This window comes from Gallus gallus, chromosome 2, assembly GCF_016699485.2.
Source record: "Gallus gallus isolate bGalGal1 chromosome 2, bGalGal1.mat.broiler.GRCg7b, whole genome shotgun sequence".
NCBI lineage: Eukaryota > Metazoa > Chordata > Aves > Galliformes > Phasianidae > Gallus > Gallus gallus.
In genome coordinates this window covers 87964591-87984662 of record NC_052533.1, presented here as the reverse complement: position 1 = coordinate 87984662, position 20072 = coordinate 87964591, and the positions used below count along the sequence as shown (strand labels likewise).

At 40.4% G+C, this 20072-nt stretch overlaps 1 protein-coding gene across 1 annotated transcript in view; it reads right to left on the bottom strand.

Moving 5' to 3' along the window:
- Positions 1–20072, bottom strand: part of GABBR2 (gamma-aminobutyric acid type B receptor subunit 2) — a 463337-nt gene that overhangs the window by 7358 nt on the left and 435907 nt on the right. The window contains exons 15-18 of the mRNA XM_015282399.4: positions 19230–19454; positions 14131–14313; positions 12383–12512; positions 2589–2706 (exon numbers count right to left, since the gene is read on the bottom strand). Of these exons, the coding sequence (XP_015137885.1) occupies positions 2589–2706; positions 12383–12512; positions 14131–14313; positions 19230–19454 (656 nt within the window). The remainder of the gene's footprint in view (positions 1–2588; positions 2707–12382; positions 12513–14130; positions 14314–19229; positions 19455–20072) is intronic.

The window sequence follows — 20072 nt, the reverse complement described above, 5'->3', positions numbered from 1 at the left end:
AAGTAAGAAATAGGTTCAACTAAAGTTACAGGCTATGTAACGGCCTCTCTGTCACATACCCTGTGTACACAAATGAAAAAGCACAAACTATAGCTTATCTTTAGCACTTTTTAAAATAAAAATGCTACATTTAATAAACCTGGAAGGTCAAAAATGCTGCCATAAAAGTTGGAAAAAGAGCATGTATGAATAAGGATGTTCTTTAAAAAGCACACAGTTTGGAAAGAGATAAAGAGATGGGATGATAAAACCCTGGCCATGAAGATTTCTATGCTTCACTTGGGTGGGTACATTGAGCCTGAGCTTTGCAGCTCTGGTAAACTAAAGTGCTAATGCATCCTCAGGGAAGACCCTGACCCTCAGACCTGGCACAGACACAGCTGTGCAAGTGCTGAACGACACTGCTCTGATTTAGCAGGACTTCACTAATTGCTTTCCAGAAATGTCAGTGACTGCTCAGATTTGTGCTGACCTGTTTCTTAAGACCTTTAGGAAATCTCAGTCTTCTCATCAGTCATTGCTAGCCTAGAGGAACTTCTGTCTTCACCAAAAGGCAAAAAGTCTGTCTTTTTTTTTTTTTTTTTTTTTATCTGTATCAGGAGAACTAGATTATCCAAGTATCAGAATTTTTATTAGTATCTCTCTTAAGTCACATGTAGATGAGTGCATTCATCTATTCAAACTACATTATTTCTTAGAAATGGTGCTGGAGAAAGATGCACATCTAATAGCTAAGCATCAAGGCACTCTGCTGTCCTCCTGAAATCTCAAGATCTTGCTCAGTGAGGGCTCTGTTTTTGTGAAGTAACGAGATATTTTAGCTAATGGGGGCTTTTGTGTGTGTGTGTGTGCGCACATATGTGAAGGTTAGCTTCTCTGCAGCTCTGGATTGTTTATTTTTGTGCAGTGCCAGAACGCAGTTAGAACTCCATGTGTTTTCGGGGACCAGGTAATATAAGGCAATAACTGCTATCAGAAATCAGGTTTGCTGACACTGAGGTAACACATGACTCAGACTGGTAATTTCTTTAATTTATTCTGTTTAACAAGCTTTTAAGTTGCCCAGGTACCAAACAGGAGTCTGACAGCTCTCAGCTCAGATAATGTGCTGCCAACGTAACTAGGATACCTTAGGGAAAGAGCTTATTCTAGGTCCAAACAAGCATGGTGCTTCCCTCATCTTCGTCCTGCAGCAAGACTTGTTGAGATGTTAGAGAATCATATCAAATCATATAATGGAATCATAGAATGGGTTGGATTGGAAGGGGCCCTAAAGATCACTGAGCTCCAGTCCCCTGCCATGAGCAGGGCTGCCCCCCACCAGCTCAGGCTGCCCAGGGCCCCATCCAGCCTGTCCAGGGCTGTGGCACCCACAGCTTCTCTGGGCAGCCTGTGCCAGCACCTCACTGTCCTCTGAGTAAAGAATTTATTCCTAATATCTAACATAAGTTTCCTGTCTTCTAGTTTAAACCATTCCCCCTAATACTATCGCTATCAGACTGCGTAAAATGTCCACCCCCTTCCCGCTTATAAGGCTCCCTTCAAGTACTGGATGGACACAATGAGGTCTCCCTGGAGCCTTCTCCAGTCTAAAAGAGCCCAACTTTCTCAATAGGAGAAGTGCTCCAGCCCTCTGATCACCTTCACCGCCCTTCTCTGGACCCACTCCAACAGCTCCACATCCTTCTTCTGCTGGGGGCCCCAGGCATGGACACAGTACTTCAGATGGGGTCTCATGAGGGCAAGGTAAAGGGGGACAATCACCTCCCTCTCTCTGCTGGCCACTCCTCTTTTTGATGCAAAGAGTAGTATATGAATTTATTATATAGGTTTCTGAAAAGCAAGGCTGATACCATAGGACCCTTTCTCCTCTATGACTCCACCTGGTGCTTTGTGCCATACTCTGATTCCAGCCACACCATTGTTTCTAATGAAAAGCTTTCCATGACCTACTCAGCTTCAGCTGCTATGGTAACACTGAAAAGCTCAAAGACTGTTTTTATTTCTCAGTTAGCTTAAGATCAGGACAACAAACAAAAGACTATGCACACCACGAACCACCATGGCTTGTGTGTGGAAAGACCTGAACTGTTGACAATGGTCATAATGTGGGCGTATACCTATGTTCATCCTCATCTGTCCTGTATGCTGGTGTTTTTGACAAGAGAAAAAAGTACATTAGATTGTTTTGGTGCACTGAAGGACCTAGTGACTCCAACATCTTCCGAATTTGGTGGGAATGGTGAGCTGGAGGCAAGGAGGCATCACAGGACAACAATTCTGCCCACTGGTTCCTCAGGAGGTAGCCATTCACACCTCCTGTGCTGATAGTCCAGCTGTGCCTGTAGGTGGGGCTGGCTGGAAAAGTTTTTAGTGAAGGCCTTCCCATAAAAAAACACTTGAAAAAGAGATACAGCTTTTGATGCAATGTAGTTATCTTAATTAATATTTTATCAGCGGAGTGGGTGATGTCTATGATGGAATTTACATTTCAACACTTCAAAAAGTGTGAACACACAAGCACATGTATACATGAGAGCATGTGGAGTGCCTCTTTGTCTACCAATAGATAACAGCTTGCTACTTACTGTTCTGGAGAGTTGATGTCTTCTATAGGATCTTTGCTTGTTCTGGAAGGGTCTGATGTGCCCCATTGTGCTGGTGGATTTTGATCAAGATGGTTTTTCAAGATTGCTTTCTCGCCATCTAGATAGACAACACATTCAATTTTATTTTACTGTGACCAAGTGACCTTTATAAAATTGGTTCATTATAAAGTAACCCAGATGTATTACTGTGCCACAAAATAAACTCATTCTGCCTGTATTGCAATATATGCTCAGGTTTCCCTGTGAGTCTTTGATACTCTTAACTTTGGAAATGTGTTCTTCATGGGAACTATCATGAAGAAACAGAAAAGTGAAAAAATTCTCTTTTGTTCTTCTTTACTTTTTACCTCCCTCCCCCACTCTCTTTCTCTCTTAAATATTTTGTTCTTTGCCTCTATGTAGCCCTATCATGCTCCTTCCCTTAGTTTATTCTGAGGAAAAATATAACAGCTGCATAATCATACTGCCTTTCGTTCAAATATTGTTACCTTTCTATATTAAAAAACACTCTTGTTTAAATATTTACCCAGAAAAACTGTAATTTCATCGATTTATGAAACCCCGGTATGCTTCATATCGCATAAGAAATTAAGTGCTGTCATTCAACTATCTGCTATCTGCTATGATTTAGCACAAAAAAAATCATTCATATCAGCTGCACTGGCCCATAGGTTGTCTGCAGGAAGGACAGCTAATGATTTCATTAAGCTTTCTTCTGCAGTCCTTTCTTACTGCAGAGTGGTAACAGAGAAGATCATCATTTTCCCTGCAGGTAGCATCACTTAATTCCCACAGGAGTCCCAGGAGGCCGAGGCTAGCTGTGCTGAGGTCTGTGGCATATACCCATCCCTCTGCAAGAGGAGAAGAACACAGCCACTTAAAGAAGGCTGTCTTAACTGGAGATCCCTTCTGTTCCTGCCTGCTTTTCCAACGTTTCCTGCTGTGTTAAGCCAAGGAAAGTCACAAGAAAAACATCTGAGTAATGAGGACAGTGCAGAGTTTTCATAAATAATTGCAGAGCTGCTCCAAATACATCACAGGCAGTTGTTTGCTACGTGTACAGAAGCAGTGGTTGCTGCAGGCCTTAAGGCAGCATGGAGGAAGACTCAGAGGTAGACACTAGAAAAGGACCATGGAGTATTTGAATGCAAAAGGGGGCATGAGAGGGAAAAGTAGGAAAATATCTCAAAAAAACAAAACAAAACAAAACAAAAAAAAACCCAACAACAAAAAAACCAAAAATAGCATGAAAAGCCCAGTGCATACTGAAGGTTTAAGCTGCATTTCTGTTCTACTAACACCAAGAAGCCCCATATAACAGGGCATCCACCACCTCCCTGGGCAACCTGATGTATGAAGCACTGGGATGGGATGCACAGAGAGGTGCTGGATGCCCCATCCCTGGAGACACACAAGAGCAGGCTGGATGGGGCTCTGAGCAACCTGATGTAGCTGTAGGTGTCCCTGTTCACCGCAGGGGAGTTGGGCTAGGTGACCTTTAAGGGTCTCTTTCAACTAAAATGATTCTCTGATAAAATTCAGATCCCATTACTCTACCAACATACAGACTGAGGATTGCTGCAGCTCAGAAGAGCAAAAAGAAGATTCTTCACCTATGTTGCATGGAAGGCAAGGGGTTGGATGATAAAGGAGACAACCAGGGCACACAAAGCTCAGTCAACAAAATGTCAGGAAAAGAGCTAAGGGATTCGTGTGTAGCAAGGACGGAGGTGCTTTAAGAGGAGATGTGACAGGATTCAGTGATGTGAAGGGAGGACAACAAGGACTCAAATCTGACAGTGGCTAAGATAAGAAGAAGTGAAACCTATCATCTCAGGACAGCCTGAAGTTTGCTGGTGTGGCACTTGCTGTCACAAGAGCTCAGTTTTTGTTTTCCATATATCACATTTCTATGTATATCGAGCTTGACATTTGCATAAGAGTCTTGTGATGCCTATAAACAGAGAACTAGAAAAAACCCTCTTATTTCCATGATTAAAAACATGTCCAATGCTGAGCTGATCCAAGCTGACAATGAAAAATGCTGACTTGATGACAAAGACCGAAGTTAAAATTCAAATAATCCCTGTAACTACGGATGGAAAAGTCCTATTATTTAATTGTTCCAGGGCCCCAAGTCTTTTGGCCGAGTCAAATAACTTGCAAAGCCACTGAAGGTGTAACTCTTCACCAAATGACTGGAATATGCAAGTACCAGACTTTGGGAGTACATGATTTCAGGGATTAATCTGTGTTGTATGCCCCGGAAGGATTTATTACGCTTTCAGTTGCGCTATGTGTGTGTGTGTGTGTGTGTGTGTGCGTGTGTGTGAGAGAGAGAGAGAGAGAGGGTGGTCCCTGTTAAAAAGGTGGGGAATCTAGTTTAAAGTAGAGCAGAAATTACACTTTCTATGCCTACTCACCCTTTACATCAACTGCCTATATATCGTTGTGTGTTGTTCTTAATAAACCTTTTCCTACCACTCTTGCAGATGACTCTCATACACTGTGTGTATTTCTGTACATACACAAGTTTTAATATTCTGGGTTAAAGAATACAGGCAGAATCCACAGACTGCTACAGTATTAAGACCTTTTTTTTTTTGTTCCTTATTTCTCCTTTCAAAATACAAAACAGTTGTGTAATTCTTATTTGTTGTCTAGAGCTTTGAGCTATTTGGAAAAGGAGCTGTTAGATTTTTATTATGCAGCTATTCCCTCCCCCCCGCTCTCCCCCTCCCTCCATTTACCTTTCATGTCAATAATGAAGATCAAGATTCTCACTTAGTAATATGCTTCCAGGAGCTGGAGCTGAAAGAAAACCCTCTATCTATCACCACATGCACTTAAACAACTTAAGGATGGAGGAAACTGATTTTGTATAGATGAACAACTGAAAGAAAATGAATTAAAGGTAATGGCAAATATTTGACTCCCCTGATTTCTCTGAAGTTTAGCACTGCTGTTAGTGCTTCCCATCTTTTCTTCCACTGTTCATTAAGCATGCCACTTGAAAAATGCCCTTCATTCTCAGGGTACTGTCTGCCATTGCAGATGCTACTGAATAAGTTGCACTAGGATGATCTAAATGCTTTCAAAATTGAATTTACATTAGCCAGAAGCAGTTTCTAAGTAATTTTCACCTTTTTAGACCTCAAATAGGAACTCAGAAGTCTGAATAAGTGATGCCTGAGCACTCTCTATTCAAAAAAACCATAGCGAAAAAAAAAGACAAATAGATGTCAAGTGCTTCACACAGTACTGTATGATTGGATCCTTAGAAAACAAAACCTTCTACCCAGTTGTCAGCAAGAGCCAAGAGGCTTTAGCTTGGGACTTTTGCCCACCTGCAGCAGAGAAATGAGTTCCAACTGCCAAGCTCTAAGCTGCAGGAGCACATCACATTGCTGCTGTGGAGAGGCTTAACAAAGGGATCACTACTGCCAGCTTCTCGTCAGAGGTGACTCCCTCTTCAGCCCTGCCACCTCGATAATCACCCCACAGCCTGGTTCCATCAGCATTGCATGTATGGCTTTCATAATATCAAACAATGGTTTGGGTTGGAGGGGACCTCAAAGCCCACCCATCCCCACCCCGTGCCATGGGCAGGGCTGCCTCCCACCAGTTCAGCTGCCCAAGGCCCCATCCAACCTGGCCTTGAGTGGCCCCAGGGATGGGGCACCACAGCTTCTCTGGACAGCTGAGCCAGCACCTCACCACCCTCTGAGTAGAGAATTTCTTTCTAAGATCTAACCTAAATCTCGTCTCTTTTAGTTTAAAGCCATTCCCCCTTAACCTATCACTATCAGACTGTGTAAAAAGTTGGTTCCCCTCCCACTTGTAAACTGCCTTCATGTACTGGAAGACTGCAATAAGGTGCCCCTAGAGCCTTCTCCAAGCTAAACAAACCCAGTTCCCTCAGCCTGTCTTAATAGGAGAGATGCTCCAGCCCTCTGATCATCTTTGTGGCTCTCCTCTGGACCCACACCAGCAGCTCCACATTCTTCCTGTGCTGGAGGCCCTAGACCTGGATACAGTACTCCAGATGAGGCCTCATGAAGGTGGATTAGATGGGCACAATCACCTCCCTATCTCTGCTGGCCACCCCTATTTTAATGCAGCCCAAGGTACTATTGGCCTTCATGCATTTTAACAAATGCTGATCAGCTGTGCATATAAAGTACTACCACAGGTGCAATTTCTTCTAGGATTTTGGAAACCCTGGTTGTTCACCTAAGAGATTTTTTTTGGTTGGCATTTGTACACTGTAGCTTTATAGAACATCTTCATTATTACACTTTAGTGTCAATACTCCTCCTTTGGCTTACAACTTGGTGTCAGGACTGCAGCTCAGCCCACATTTTTCAATTCCACCGCTGTTTTCTCTTTGCTAGAAAACACATTTTATGCTCCACAAAGATGTAAATGTGGTTTAATGATGACTTACAAGGTCTGGCAGAGATAACTTAGTTAATTTACTACAGAACACTGAAAACCTTAATGCTAAAGGCAGATTTTTAAAATTACTGCATTTTTCCCTGTTCCTGTTATTGGGGAAAATAGACCGGTCACTTTCTGCTTTTTATGCAAACAGAATGGAAAGAAAGTAAAACCAAAAGACAAATCAAAATGCTCACAGCATCCGAAAAAGTTCTCTGTAACAATGCTCACAGCGCTCAGGAAGTCTAAGCCATGACTTCTCATAGTTATGTTAGGAATTTTTTTTAATAGACAGCCAATAGGGTTCTTTTCTGATTTTTACTACTGTGAATCAGAAGAAACTCCCTTTACTACAGATTCATTTCTGTGCAAGGAAAAGCAGAAACTGAACATCTGTCAGATTGGTCTCCCCACAGAAATAGAAACAACCTCTAATTCCAGGATTGACATCCATTCGCTAGGCTCCACAGAAACTGGTATCTCAGTCTCTATATAAGGAAATAAAGAACTATATCTTTTCTTCAAAAAACCACACTCCTTAAAGCCCTGTGCATCAGTGTTTGAAAAGCCTTCCTTTGAATCTGTGTTTTCAATCTCAAGCTTATTGCTTGAATAAAATCAGCTTCATAGAAGTAATGTTTTTCCCTCTACCACAGAGGAACTCTGTTTTGCTTTGCATTTGCTAGCAACACTCCTTTGAAATCTGTTTTTCTTTGAGATACATTTACTTAGGGAGAAACTAACACTAAGAAACACCAGTGAGGTGACAACTGACAGTATGGAAGCATAGCTGACATGCCAATGAATGCTCCCAGTTCATTTAAAGCACTGAGTAAAAACCATTCTCTGGCTCCAAATAGAAACGACTTTCTGAGCAAGGTGGGGTGCCTGCAGTGAGAGAACTTGCATGAGTGGGGACTACTGCATGTCTGCACTTTGCTTCCTTCTGTACTTCCCATAGTAGGGTTGTCATTCATTAATTTTTGTAATACACTGCCCTGAAACACACTGGCAAAAGTTGCAATAAATGGAGATTTGACTGGAGGATATTTTATCAGTTTGACTTTATGAGAAACTCTCACTATATATGAATCATTCATGTAGAAATAATTTCATTTAAGGAAATGTCAGATGGAAGTCAAATAGAATATGATTGTAGGATTCTAAGGGTAACAAAATTAGCCAATCCAAAAAATCACGCAGTATCTTACCACTGCATTTTTCTTACAAAATCAAATTTAATCCTGATGTGCATGCACTTCCCACTTACTTACAGCTATCAGAGAACAGAATTTGTCCCTCGGAGAGGAGAAAGGAAGAAGTTCAGGAACTGATGAAAATGAGTAAAAAAGCTAAAAAGGAACCTCTTACAGTGGCTTCTTCCATTAATTTACCGACAAAACCTGCTGTTAAGTGTTGTGAAAAGCTATTCTTAAAACCGCATGGTTGAGCTCCCTGTTATGGCACACAGGGGCTCTGGAAACATGGTGGCCGATGCCCTGTGCTGCAGCATCTGTAGGGAAAACCCCAGGTTGCTCTGGCTCTGAGGAGGCTTCAGGCACAAATCCTGGAATATTCTTACTTATGGTGTCTGGAGTATGCTAATTTATGGTACCACAGCTAAGGAGCTACGGTAAAAGCCTCAGTGTTCTAGCTTATGGCAACTTCTAGGGAGTGTGGTGAAAACCTCAGTAATTTTTATCTGTGCAGGAGCTCTCATGGTAGAAATAACTTCAGCCTTCCTGGGGCTTTACTTACTTATGATGCTCAAACACTGGCAGCCTGGGGCTGTGCCCATTGCCCTGGGGATGCTGTTCCATGCCCACTGCCCTCTGGTGAAGAACCTTTCCCTAATGCCCAACCTGACCCTCCCCTGACGCAGCTCCATGCTGTTCCCTCAGGTCCTGTCACTGTGAAGTTCAGGGAATGCCCCATACAAACAATTTATGTGCAAGTGGGGAAGCCATCTGAGGTCACATTCTGTGGAGCATGCTGAGAATTGCCTGACTGCACAAAGCTAATATAGCCAAAGATAAAAGCCTGCATTAAAAAAGAAAACAAAACAAAATAAAAAGCGATCAAACCATAAACTGCAATCCACATTTTCTTAATCGCTTTTCTTATACGGCCAGTTTCTATAGATATCTTGGGAACGTAATGGGTTTGTGAATAAGAGATGAGCATCGTAGATAATCTCTCTTTTTAAATGGAACCTATTGAATTAAAATATGCTGTAAAGAAGGAGTCCCCATGCCAGCAAAGAGTGAGCTACACTAGAAGCTATTACTAGCAACAGCTAACTAGGGCCCCCAAAGTCATGAGGCTTTGCCTGAGATCAGGCAGTTATAGGAGTGCACATCTGGATCTGCATGCTCTGGTTAAAGTCATGTAGTGTCAGGCTCCTAAATCCGTATTTGAGGTAATTGGCAGGGGTGGGGAGGGATGAGAAGAATCAGATAACCTCCTTTGGCACTCAGCTATAGGCTGGAAGTTTTGACTCTGGGCAATTTTTACAGCTCAGAAATCTACTGAAGTGTGCTATGACATTAAAGTTTCATTAGGACTTGTTAGAGATGCATTGCATAAATCCTGCATTATTATCTGTCCTCTGAAGTACAGTGCTCTGGGTTTGTGTAAGCAATAGCAATAGGGATATGCTGCATTGCATGCTCTGTCTGAACTTTTTCAGAACAGCAAGGAGTTTTGCAAGGAGGACTGACACAGGATTCAGCCATATCCAGATCAGTGGCAAATGATCTGCTACAATCTTTAGCTCTAAGTCAGCTGTTACCTTTAGCATCAATCTTCACTGCATTACTACCTCTTTCTCAGCTCACACTTTTTACAAGGTTCAAGCTAGGCAAGAACCTTGTCATCACCTTAAGGCCACATTGAATGGGCTTTCCCAGTTGCAGATGGAGATGACACATGTGGCTCCTTCTAGGTCACGATAATAAAATATTAACATATTTTGAAGCTTGGTGAAGTACCATCAAGGATGCGTAATTTCAAGGTTCCGTACTTTCATTTACAGAAAGCAATATGAAATGCATGGCTACAGAAAACATAGTTATGTCAGACAGAGTTAGCTTTCCTGTAGCCATAAGGGCCAGAATTTCTTTAAGTAACGTTTAAATGATGTCTGTATGCATCTGCACAGAAGCAGCGGTGACTCAGCGGCATGAATACTCCAAAGCCTTATTATTTTGATTGCAATGGCAAATTTAAATTAAGCACATGGGTTGACTACTGAGATATGAAGCAGTGAGAAGTACAGAGTAGATTCAGATGTAGCAAGGGAAGGGAAATAGGCAAAGAGAGAAACCAAAAAGCAGAAGACACGGGAATGGAAGGGAAAAAGACCCTATCATGAGTTATTTAATGTGGCGACTCAAAGGTTGGAGGTTTGAATATCAGAGTACTGTGTAATACTCATATTTGAGGCATTTGCCCTCGAGTGTGAGACTAAGCTTTGGAAACTGCTGGAAGCTGAGATCCAGGTTGTCCTCATCCCCCACATCAATGCTCTATCATACTCAATACAAACATGAACAAGGAAAACCATCTTTCTTTCCCTTCTCCTCCTTGAGCTTTATGCAGTAGGTATATTCAGAAAACTCTGTCCAGCAACTACAGTATGCAGGAGAATATCTATCCTGTAAGACTCATTACATAAAGGTGTTCTTAAATATGTACGCAGAAGCAGAAAAGTAGAAGTTAAGGTACCAAACAAGGATCAACTTGGGAATGCAGACAATCTTGTATGCTGGTACTTAAAGCAAGAGTAAACATCATTGTCTTCTGTAGATATAGTCACAAGTAAGTGCATAAAGGTTATATTTTTCTTCTTGATTTCTTTGCCAGCATCCTACTGCTAATGGAGTGCAACCTGCTGTGGGAAGCATCCAGTCCTAAATTTATATCCAACGTATCTCTTGAGGATCATTTTTGTCTTCCATACCCAAACTTAGATGGCCAGTTGGCACGATGCAATTTATCTTTTCTGCTTGAAATATTATTCATGATTTATCATTTTTTTCCTGGAGCATCTGACATGAGTGGAACACTCTATGCACTCTTTTTGAACACTTGGTAAAACCGCCTCATCCCACTCACTGATGTTAGTTCTTGTTGCTGATCTCAGCCCAATAATCACACGCCTCCAGCAGCTATTTACGTTTTCCTTTTCCTTCTTGTCTTCCTTTCCCCCCCTTCTGTTTTTTAATTTTAAAAAGGACACTGGGAACTCTGTAGAGCTCTTCCTTTTCTTATTTTTTTTCTTTTTTTTTTGCCAAAAGTTACACAACCAAATATACACCCAGGCTAAAATAAAGAACCCCATGAGAACGTAACCTTTTTCAACTACACTTTCAATATACTTCAAAAACATGTATGAAGTGTTGCTGTTGTTTTAAAATAATTCTTCAACAACTATATTCACAAGAGTAGCTCCAGTTTCACTTAACCAATAGGAAGCCTGAGCACATTTTTTCAACTGTACAACTTCCCTATGCAGGGCAATTAGATTCTTCATCTAATATAATAATATTCAGCTGTACAAAGTCATTTGCCAAAATGCACAAAGTAGATCAATTCTACAGGCAGAAATGGAAACTGGGTGTCCTGGCTTCCACTTTATTGCACTATACACCAGATCTTATTGCTTCCCAAAAGTGAAATAGCTTTAATGGAAGCAATTCTTTCACATATATTTCTTTGGGGACCTATGCAAGAGACGTGGTAGAAACAACTTAGGAATATTTCAGTAGTCATGAAATCCTTTTTTTATCAGTTCCTAGGGAAGAATTTTCATACATGAGTGGCTTCAGCTCTACGTTTAGAGTCCAAATCAGCACTGAAATATTTACATGCTTTTCTTCTATGTACTTTATAGCAGTGTCCAAAAGTAAGATTTGAACATCTATTCAGATGAGCACATATTAAATTGGGCTTCCTGCTGTTGATGGCTAGCACAATTAACTCTTACAACATCTGAAGCATTGTACGACTCCCATCATCCAGTACAGAAAACTTGACTTCTGAACACAAATTTGTTTTTAAAGGTTTCCTACTTTGCCTTGTGTATTATACACTTAAGGCAAACAGTAGAAGAGATATGTACAGAAAAATAACTACTCAGTGAGTATCATACAATTTATTATGTATGCCGTATGCTTTCCATTACAAAAGCTCTGTATGCTTTCCATTACAAAACCAGAACATTTGAAATGTATCTCACTAAAATATGAGCACTCTGTAACCAATCCAATGAGACTGGCATTCTGGTATTCAAAACCTTTTTGGATTAAGCTGTGAATAGATTTCACTCTCACCTTTGCTGTCTGTAAAGTTCCGTATACTGAGAATGTCATTGAGATCCTGATAGTGGTTCTGCTTAATGTATGTTGTTTTCTCAGGTGTGTCCTGAAGCTGCATTGTGACCTCTTCTAGGTCTTTGTCCAGCTGCAAAACAGAAAGAGTATGAATTGCCAAGGATCATTGCTTCAGATACCTGCAGTAACTGCATAGCTTTCTATAATAAGACCAGGAACAGTTGGTCATAGGAGCATTTGGCACATAGTACCAAATACAGTGGTCTTACAGCATTACAACACTACCTCTAAAAATCTGTCTACAGGTAGCAGTGATAAAGCACACAGGGCATACAAGAAAAGCAAGCTTCAATAGCTGATGGTTTAAGTAATTCCAGGTGTGTTGCAGAAGAAGGAAGAAATGAGTATTAGAAAGCCCAGTCTGAAAACCTTTAAACTGATGATTATTATTTATGCATACTATGGGCATACATCACTGTAACTACTTCACTGAGCCAAATAAAATAGGGTTTGGGATGCTCTCTGTGAACAGTTGTCCAGGATGAAGTGTCCAGCTTACTACCGGATTAAATAAATTTTAGAAGTGCTGGATTTAAATTAACGTTGCTTCCTTATAGAACTTGGCTGTAGCAACTCAAGGTAAATAATCCAGAGATGCAGCTACTAGCTATAGTAAGGTATGTTTCAAGTTGCCGTGACAATGAAATTCCTATTTGTACCTACAGGGTCTAAGTATTTAATTTAATCTATTTAATTAAAGTCTAACAAGAGTACCAGGGCCCTGTGTACATTGATACAGCTCAATTGCCCTCCCCAGCGTTACCTGCGATCATTGTCATAAGCCTTACAAGGCACATGTGGGAAATCATGAGTTAGGAGGATTAGTAAAAAAGTTACAGCAGGATATAGATGCTAAGATAGCCAGTAACCAGCAGGGCCTTCATCGAAAATTGCAAGGTTCTCACATGAAAGGCACCTAACCAAACTGGAGAACTACATTTATTTAAACAGATAGGAATAGCTTTTGGTTTTGAAGTCTTTGATAGACTGAGTAAACATCTTTTTGTTACCTAGGCAATTGTCCTTAGTTTAATACGGATAAAGAGGTTATGGTTAAAATGAAATACATTTTCCTCAAGGTATAAGAATACTATAAAATACAGGTACAAAGAAAATATATATATTTTTTATAATAGTTAGAGCAACTATGGATATCTTATCACACAAAATGCAGTCTTCAGTGTTGATTTGCCATTGTTTGAAGTCTTCTGAGCAAGGAGGGACATAATGAAGCATATCCATTTCATAGCTTAAGTGGGGTTCATGTATTTCACATGTGAAGTCTTAGACTGCCAGCAGTGACAGTCTCTGAACTTGGCTGTAAACAGAAACAAAGGCAGCTCTTATGTGCCCTTGGGGCTGCAGGTCTCTTTTCCACATGCATGTAAAGGTTGCCCTTCTACTGCTACAGCTGTATAGCGTCCAGCATGTCCATATGAGGCACCAGGCACAAAGGACTACAGGTAGTTTCATTTTAATTTGCTAAGGCATAATTTCAATTTATCACATCTGCTTAGTATTGAATGTAATAATTAGCTATTCATATAAATAATGTTTCCTATTATTTCAGTAATTTGCTAACAGGCAAAGACAATTTTTTTCTCTAAAAAGTAGACAACATTTAAGCAGATCACAAAAAAAAAATTGCAAAGAAATTGCATAGGCAGTATGCATCAATTAAACAATACCTCTGTAATTTTCATTCTCAAACGGTGGTTCTCTGACTGCAGTCCTTCTAGACGAGACGTGCTGGCCTGATTGACGCTGGTGACTGACGTTGACGTTTTTGAGTCTTCTTTCTTTTGATTTTGAGTGAACTGAAATCTTCTGTTCTGTGTGGCTGCATCTGGATTTGTCCTCAGTGTGATGAGCTGAAAGGTTTACAAGCCTTAAGAAATCCTGTATATGGTTTTGTTTTTGCAGCTAGTTCTTTTGTACCCCAAATATTCAAAGGAGTTCCTTTCTGACTTTCAAGTACAAAATACTGGAAAGTGAGTAGTACTTAAGGCAATTTCTGAATAAATTCACAGAACAGGTTGAATTAGAATGATTTTGCAGAGGAAAGAGTTAAAAAAAATTCACAGAATCACAGAATGGCCTGGGTTGGAAGGGACCTCAAGGATCATGAATCTCTAACCCCCCGCAAAGGGCAGGGCCACCAACCTCCCCATTTAATACTAGACCAGGCTGCCCAGGACCCCATCCAACCTGGCCTTGAACACCTCCAGGGATGGGGCATCCACAGCCTCTCTGGGCAGCCCGTTCCAGCACCTCACCATCTCTTGGTAAAGAACTTCCCCGTAACATCCAACCTAAATCTTCCCTCCTTCAACTTAAAACCATTTCCCCTTGTCCTGCTGTTATCTACCCTTTCAAGGAGTTGGCTCCCCTCCTGTTTTGTAGGCTCTCTTTAGGTACTGGAAGGCTGCTATTAGGTCACACTGCAGCCTTCTTTTCTCCAGGCTGAACAAGCCCAGCTCACTCAGCCCGTCTTCATAGGGGAGTTGCTCCAGCACTCTGATCAACTTTGTAGCCCTCTGGACCCTCTCCAACAGCTCTCTGTCTTTCTTGTCCTGGGAGCTCCAGACCTGGACACAGGACTCCAGATGGGGCCTCACAAGAGCAGAGTAGAGATGGACAATCACCTCCCTGTCCCTGCTGGCCACCCCTCTTCTGATGGAGCCCAGGATACCATTTGCTTTCTGAGCTGCAAGAGCACACTGCTGGCTCATGTTAAGTTTTTCATCCACCCACTTGGAAAAACTCATTTAAAATATATTATCATGGATTTGATTAAATATATATTTCAATATTTCATCAAAAATCTCTTTATCCTTCATTGACATCTTTATACTTTCAAAGAATATATTCTTTCCTCAAGAAAAACAAACAAACAAACAAAAAAAAAAAACCCACAACAAACCCAAGCCCTTCACTCCCCAAACACAGCTTTGCATGAAATTTCTTCTTTCCTACTGTTAGAAGTAACATTCAAGCAGAGAGGCATGAAGTAGGAGTATTAACAGAAAGAACCCTAGGGAGATTGCACTCTGGAGATAACAGAAACTTAATTAGGTTTTAGGGACCAAAATAAAACAAATCTGTTCAAATAAATTCAATAAGCCACTTAAAAAAGAAAAGGTTAACCTTAAACATATTTAATTTAAACAAATATAAGTAAGATCTAACATTCAGTGACAGCGTGAAAATATCACCTTGACATGAAGAGAGAAAGCTACTAGCAGTTCTGCAAGGAGGTGAGATCTTTTCAGAGTACTCTAAAGAATGCAGAACTTATGATTACTTGCCAAGCATCATACATATATATTTGTATACAGATAGAGCTGAAGGAGCTCCCTGCCTTGAGAACATGGATGTGATTTGATAAATCCAGTACAGCTGAGTTGTCTGAAGAGACGAAAATAGAAGGAATTTTGTTAGCACTGCACAGTCATATTTTGTGGTATATCTACGATTTGTAATTGGTTCTCTTTGTTCTTGCAAGCGTGACCACCCTGCAGTTGTGGTGGCGTGAAGTAAAGGCCTAAATTCTGATAGAAACACGACTGATCTGACACTCACAGAATCACAGAATAGCCCAGGTTGGAAGGGACCACAAAGGTCATGAATCTCCAGCCCCCTGCCACAGGCAGGGCCACAAACCTCCCCATTTAATACTACGCCAGACTGCCCAGCGCCCCATCCAACCTGGCCTTGAACACCTCCAGGGACGGGGCATCCACAACCTCTCTGGACACTATAGCAGTTCTGCAGTTCTGCCCTGATATGAGTTTACAGACCAAGTCTGTAAATGGAGATGATGTTAAGTTTGAAGACAATGAACTTCATTTCTTTAGGTGATTAAAGACATGCAAAAGGCTCAGATCTTAAGTGACCACTTCACATTAGCCTTTACTTCTAATAATTGCTTTCAAGAATCCCATCCCTCTGGAAGGCCCAGGCCAATTGAACGTCAATTCATGCAACCTGATGAGGTGCATCCCCAAGGACTGAGGGAGCTGGCTGATGTCACTGCAAGGCCACTCTCAAATATCTTTGAAAGCTGATACTGATCAGGAGAGGCTCCTGAGCACTGAGAGAGAAGAAATGTCACAGATGTGTTCAAGAAAGTTGAGAATGAGGATCTAGGGAATTACTGGCCATCTGCCTTCACCTCAGTCCATGGAAGGTGGTGTAGCACATCTTTAAATGAAGAGAGCAATGAAGAGTTTGTCCCTGGTCTAATTCTGTTATGAGATTTTTCAGTCACTTGTGCTAACAAAACAGCAGTGCACGAGGTGGGCCCAGAGAAGCACAGTAACTGCCACAGTATATGTAAATAGGATTAGTACAACTGAGAAGTAATGGAAAAATATTATGTTTCTTTCTCTAGTTTCCCTACATAATTTAAAAGCTGCTTATTCAGATCCATAAAAGGGCTATGGGGCAAAAATTGAATTCTAGCACTGTAAGATCTTGAGACATCTGAAGGAAATGTGTTTTACTTTGAATTGAAGAGAAATATAAGTACTTAGGTGGCTCAAAAGCATGTTGCTGCTTGCATCTGTCTCACCATGGTTTAATAAATGAAGAAGTACAAGCTTCCAAGTCTTCCGTATTATCTATGCTTGATGAGCCTTGGGCTTTAGGATTTCACCAACAATCTTTCTATGTCACCAAAACTGTACTAATTGATTACATAATTGTTAAGGGGAGAGATTTGGTGCCTGTCTCACACTGAAGTCTTACCTAACTGTATAACTTGAGTGTTCTTGGTTACAATATTCTGTGGGGCCTGTGCATCATGAAATCAAACCTGGAGCACATTCCAGGGGAGAGTGCTTGCCAGTAGTCCTGCTGCAACTTTGGCAAAGCATGGCAAGAAGAAATGTGGGGCACAATATACAAATGTGGGAAGAAAAAGTGTCCAGCTGTGAAAGCACTCACATAGGTGTTGGAAGGACATTCCAACTCCTGCTTCAATCTCTTTTTTCTTCTGTATTTGCCCAGTGATCATTTGTAATTCAAAACAGCTAAGCGTATTAGAACCTGACAATACATAGGATGGGATGAAGTATGTTATACTCAGCGGCTAGGGTTCATGTTTGCATTTGGAGCAGAAAGAACTAGGAGTAAAAATGATGGCAAGGAAGTTGGGGGTTAAAAGAAGGTCAGATGAAAGGGTTAAGAGAGGAAACAGGAAAATCATTTTAGAGCCTGCAGCAGCGGAAAAGAAGGAGGGGTAAAGGAGCATGAAAGCAAAGGGGCAGAAGAGCATGTCACAGCATTAATAATATTTTCTCTTTGAAGAGACTTTTGAAATTTTGTGGAGGTATTTTTGGCAGCAGAGCTTTAATATGCATTTTCATACAGCTTGCAAACTTAAATCTTGCAGAATTTCAAAGTACTCTTCTTTGCTGTGTTTGGGAATTTTCCTTAATTTAGAATAAAGTTGTGATTTTTCCCTAAGACCCAGAACAAGAATATGGCTATGCATTTGTAGGTATATAATTTTTAAGAATTGAACTCCAGAACTTGTAAAAGCATCCAGGTTAGTCAGTCCTGGAAAATGAATTGCTCTGCTTTGCTGCAGGTCAGAAGTTGGCTTCTTTTGTTCTTCTTTGCCTCTCTTTTGTCTCAGAGGGAACAACTGAGGTAAATTCCCCTTCTGAGGACCACAACCAGTGATGCCAGTTAGCACCAACACGTTCACTATAATTTGTTCAATTCTGCCACAAATGTTTTATCACAACTTAATTGAAAAGACAAAAATGCCAGAGGTAAGACAAACATTTTAAATCCTGCCTTGCAAATGTTCCAGTCATCCAATTATGTATACATCTGACTTGGGGTGTTATGCTAGGATTATACAAGTCATTTAAAATGACCACAATGGCACATTTTACCACAAAATACCAAATGCATTCTCCAGAATGCAGTGGTTTAGCTGAAGTAAACTTAAGTAGAGATCACTGTCTTGTCATTTAAGATCTATCACACTCATGCCTAACGCTTAACTCTGCAAGTATAACAATTTAAGTGCCAGCCCTCTGTGATTCAGTATCTTCTCAGTTCTTCCATTAACATATAATACACATATAATCCTCAGAGTCCAAAAGAGCAAAAAGAAATGAAGGCATATGCTTCATAGTCCATGTCTCACTTAGACCTATAGTATATCAGTTATTAAAAACATCTTCTTTGTCAGCATCTGCAGTTTACATACAGTTGTTTTTTTTCCTCTTTTTTTCTGAAGTGCAAATAAATCCTATTTTACCACCATACTTGAGTATCTTAGAGGTTTCAGTATAATAGACACGTGGTAGAGCAGACAACTGGTCCTGTCCCTCCTTAATGCCCAACAACCTGTGTCACCAAAACTGTACTAATTGATTACATAATTGTTAAGGGGAGAGATTTAGTGCCTGTCTCACACTGAAGTCTTACCTAGCTGTATAACTTGAGTGTTCTTGGTTACAATATTCTGTGGGGCCTGTGCATCATTAAATCTAACCTGAAGCTGTTAAGGCATTATGCCTTAACAACCTTTGTGTCACCATTCACACATTCAGTAAAGTGTAGGCATTAGGAATGCATGCATTCACATCCCTGTAACTTTGTATTTTTTTCTAAAATCTCATGACGCTTTGCTCTTTGTTTCAGATATAGACAGGCTTGCTTTAGAATCTCCTCTGAGCTTGAAAAGGCTATGAAATTTTATATAGGAAATCACCATTACAAAACAGAAGAAAAAAAATCCACATCCGTGCTAAACAAATTCACTTACCTTAGGTACAAACACAAGGCAGAGAGTAATGGTACTGCAGAATATTATGACTAAAGCAACAATGCAGAACTGCACGTTGGGTTGGTCCCGAGTAAGAAATGAAACAGCAGCGCCAATAATGCACATTATGCCGACATTGTATACGCTCATTCCGATGTATTTGCTGTCATTCAAAGCAGGAATGCTGACATTTCGTGTTTCCCAGGCTAAGAAACAACCAAATAACTGAAATGGTAAAAAAAAAAAAAAGAAAAAAAGATAGTAATTATAAGAAGAATTGGTTGACATCCAGAAAAAAGCATTGACTGGTGTGCTTTCTAACTGCATAAATTTAGGCAGCATTACAACTTAGGGATATACACACGCACCTTCTTAATGATATCTAATTAACTTTTCTTTCTTTCTTTTTTTTTTTTTTTCTCAGTAGGACAGATTCTATCTTTCACAAGAAAAATACGAAGCTTGGAAGTAGTGGCAGTAATAATGGGAACAACTTATTCTAGATGTTATGGACATCTTTATTTTATACTTCTGGATATTTCTGAAGACAGTCATTCCTCTTTATTTTCAAAGATTCCAGTAAAAGTAGTTCTTTTAGCTACTGTTAGCAGCTGTTCTCAATATACTCTTATCAGTCCAGTCATTTAATGTATGATTATCACATACATTAATAAGCAGAAGTGCTAAGATGTGTCCCATGACAGACAAATATCCAATGTAGAAAGTGTCACCCTAGTTGTTCAGAGTGCAATTACGATGTCTTTTATTATAGTGAGAGTTGGTAATGGCCTTTCAATTGCAATTGTCTAATGATTCCTGGCATAAAATATTTTTGTGGCAGTT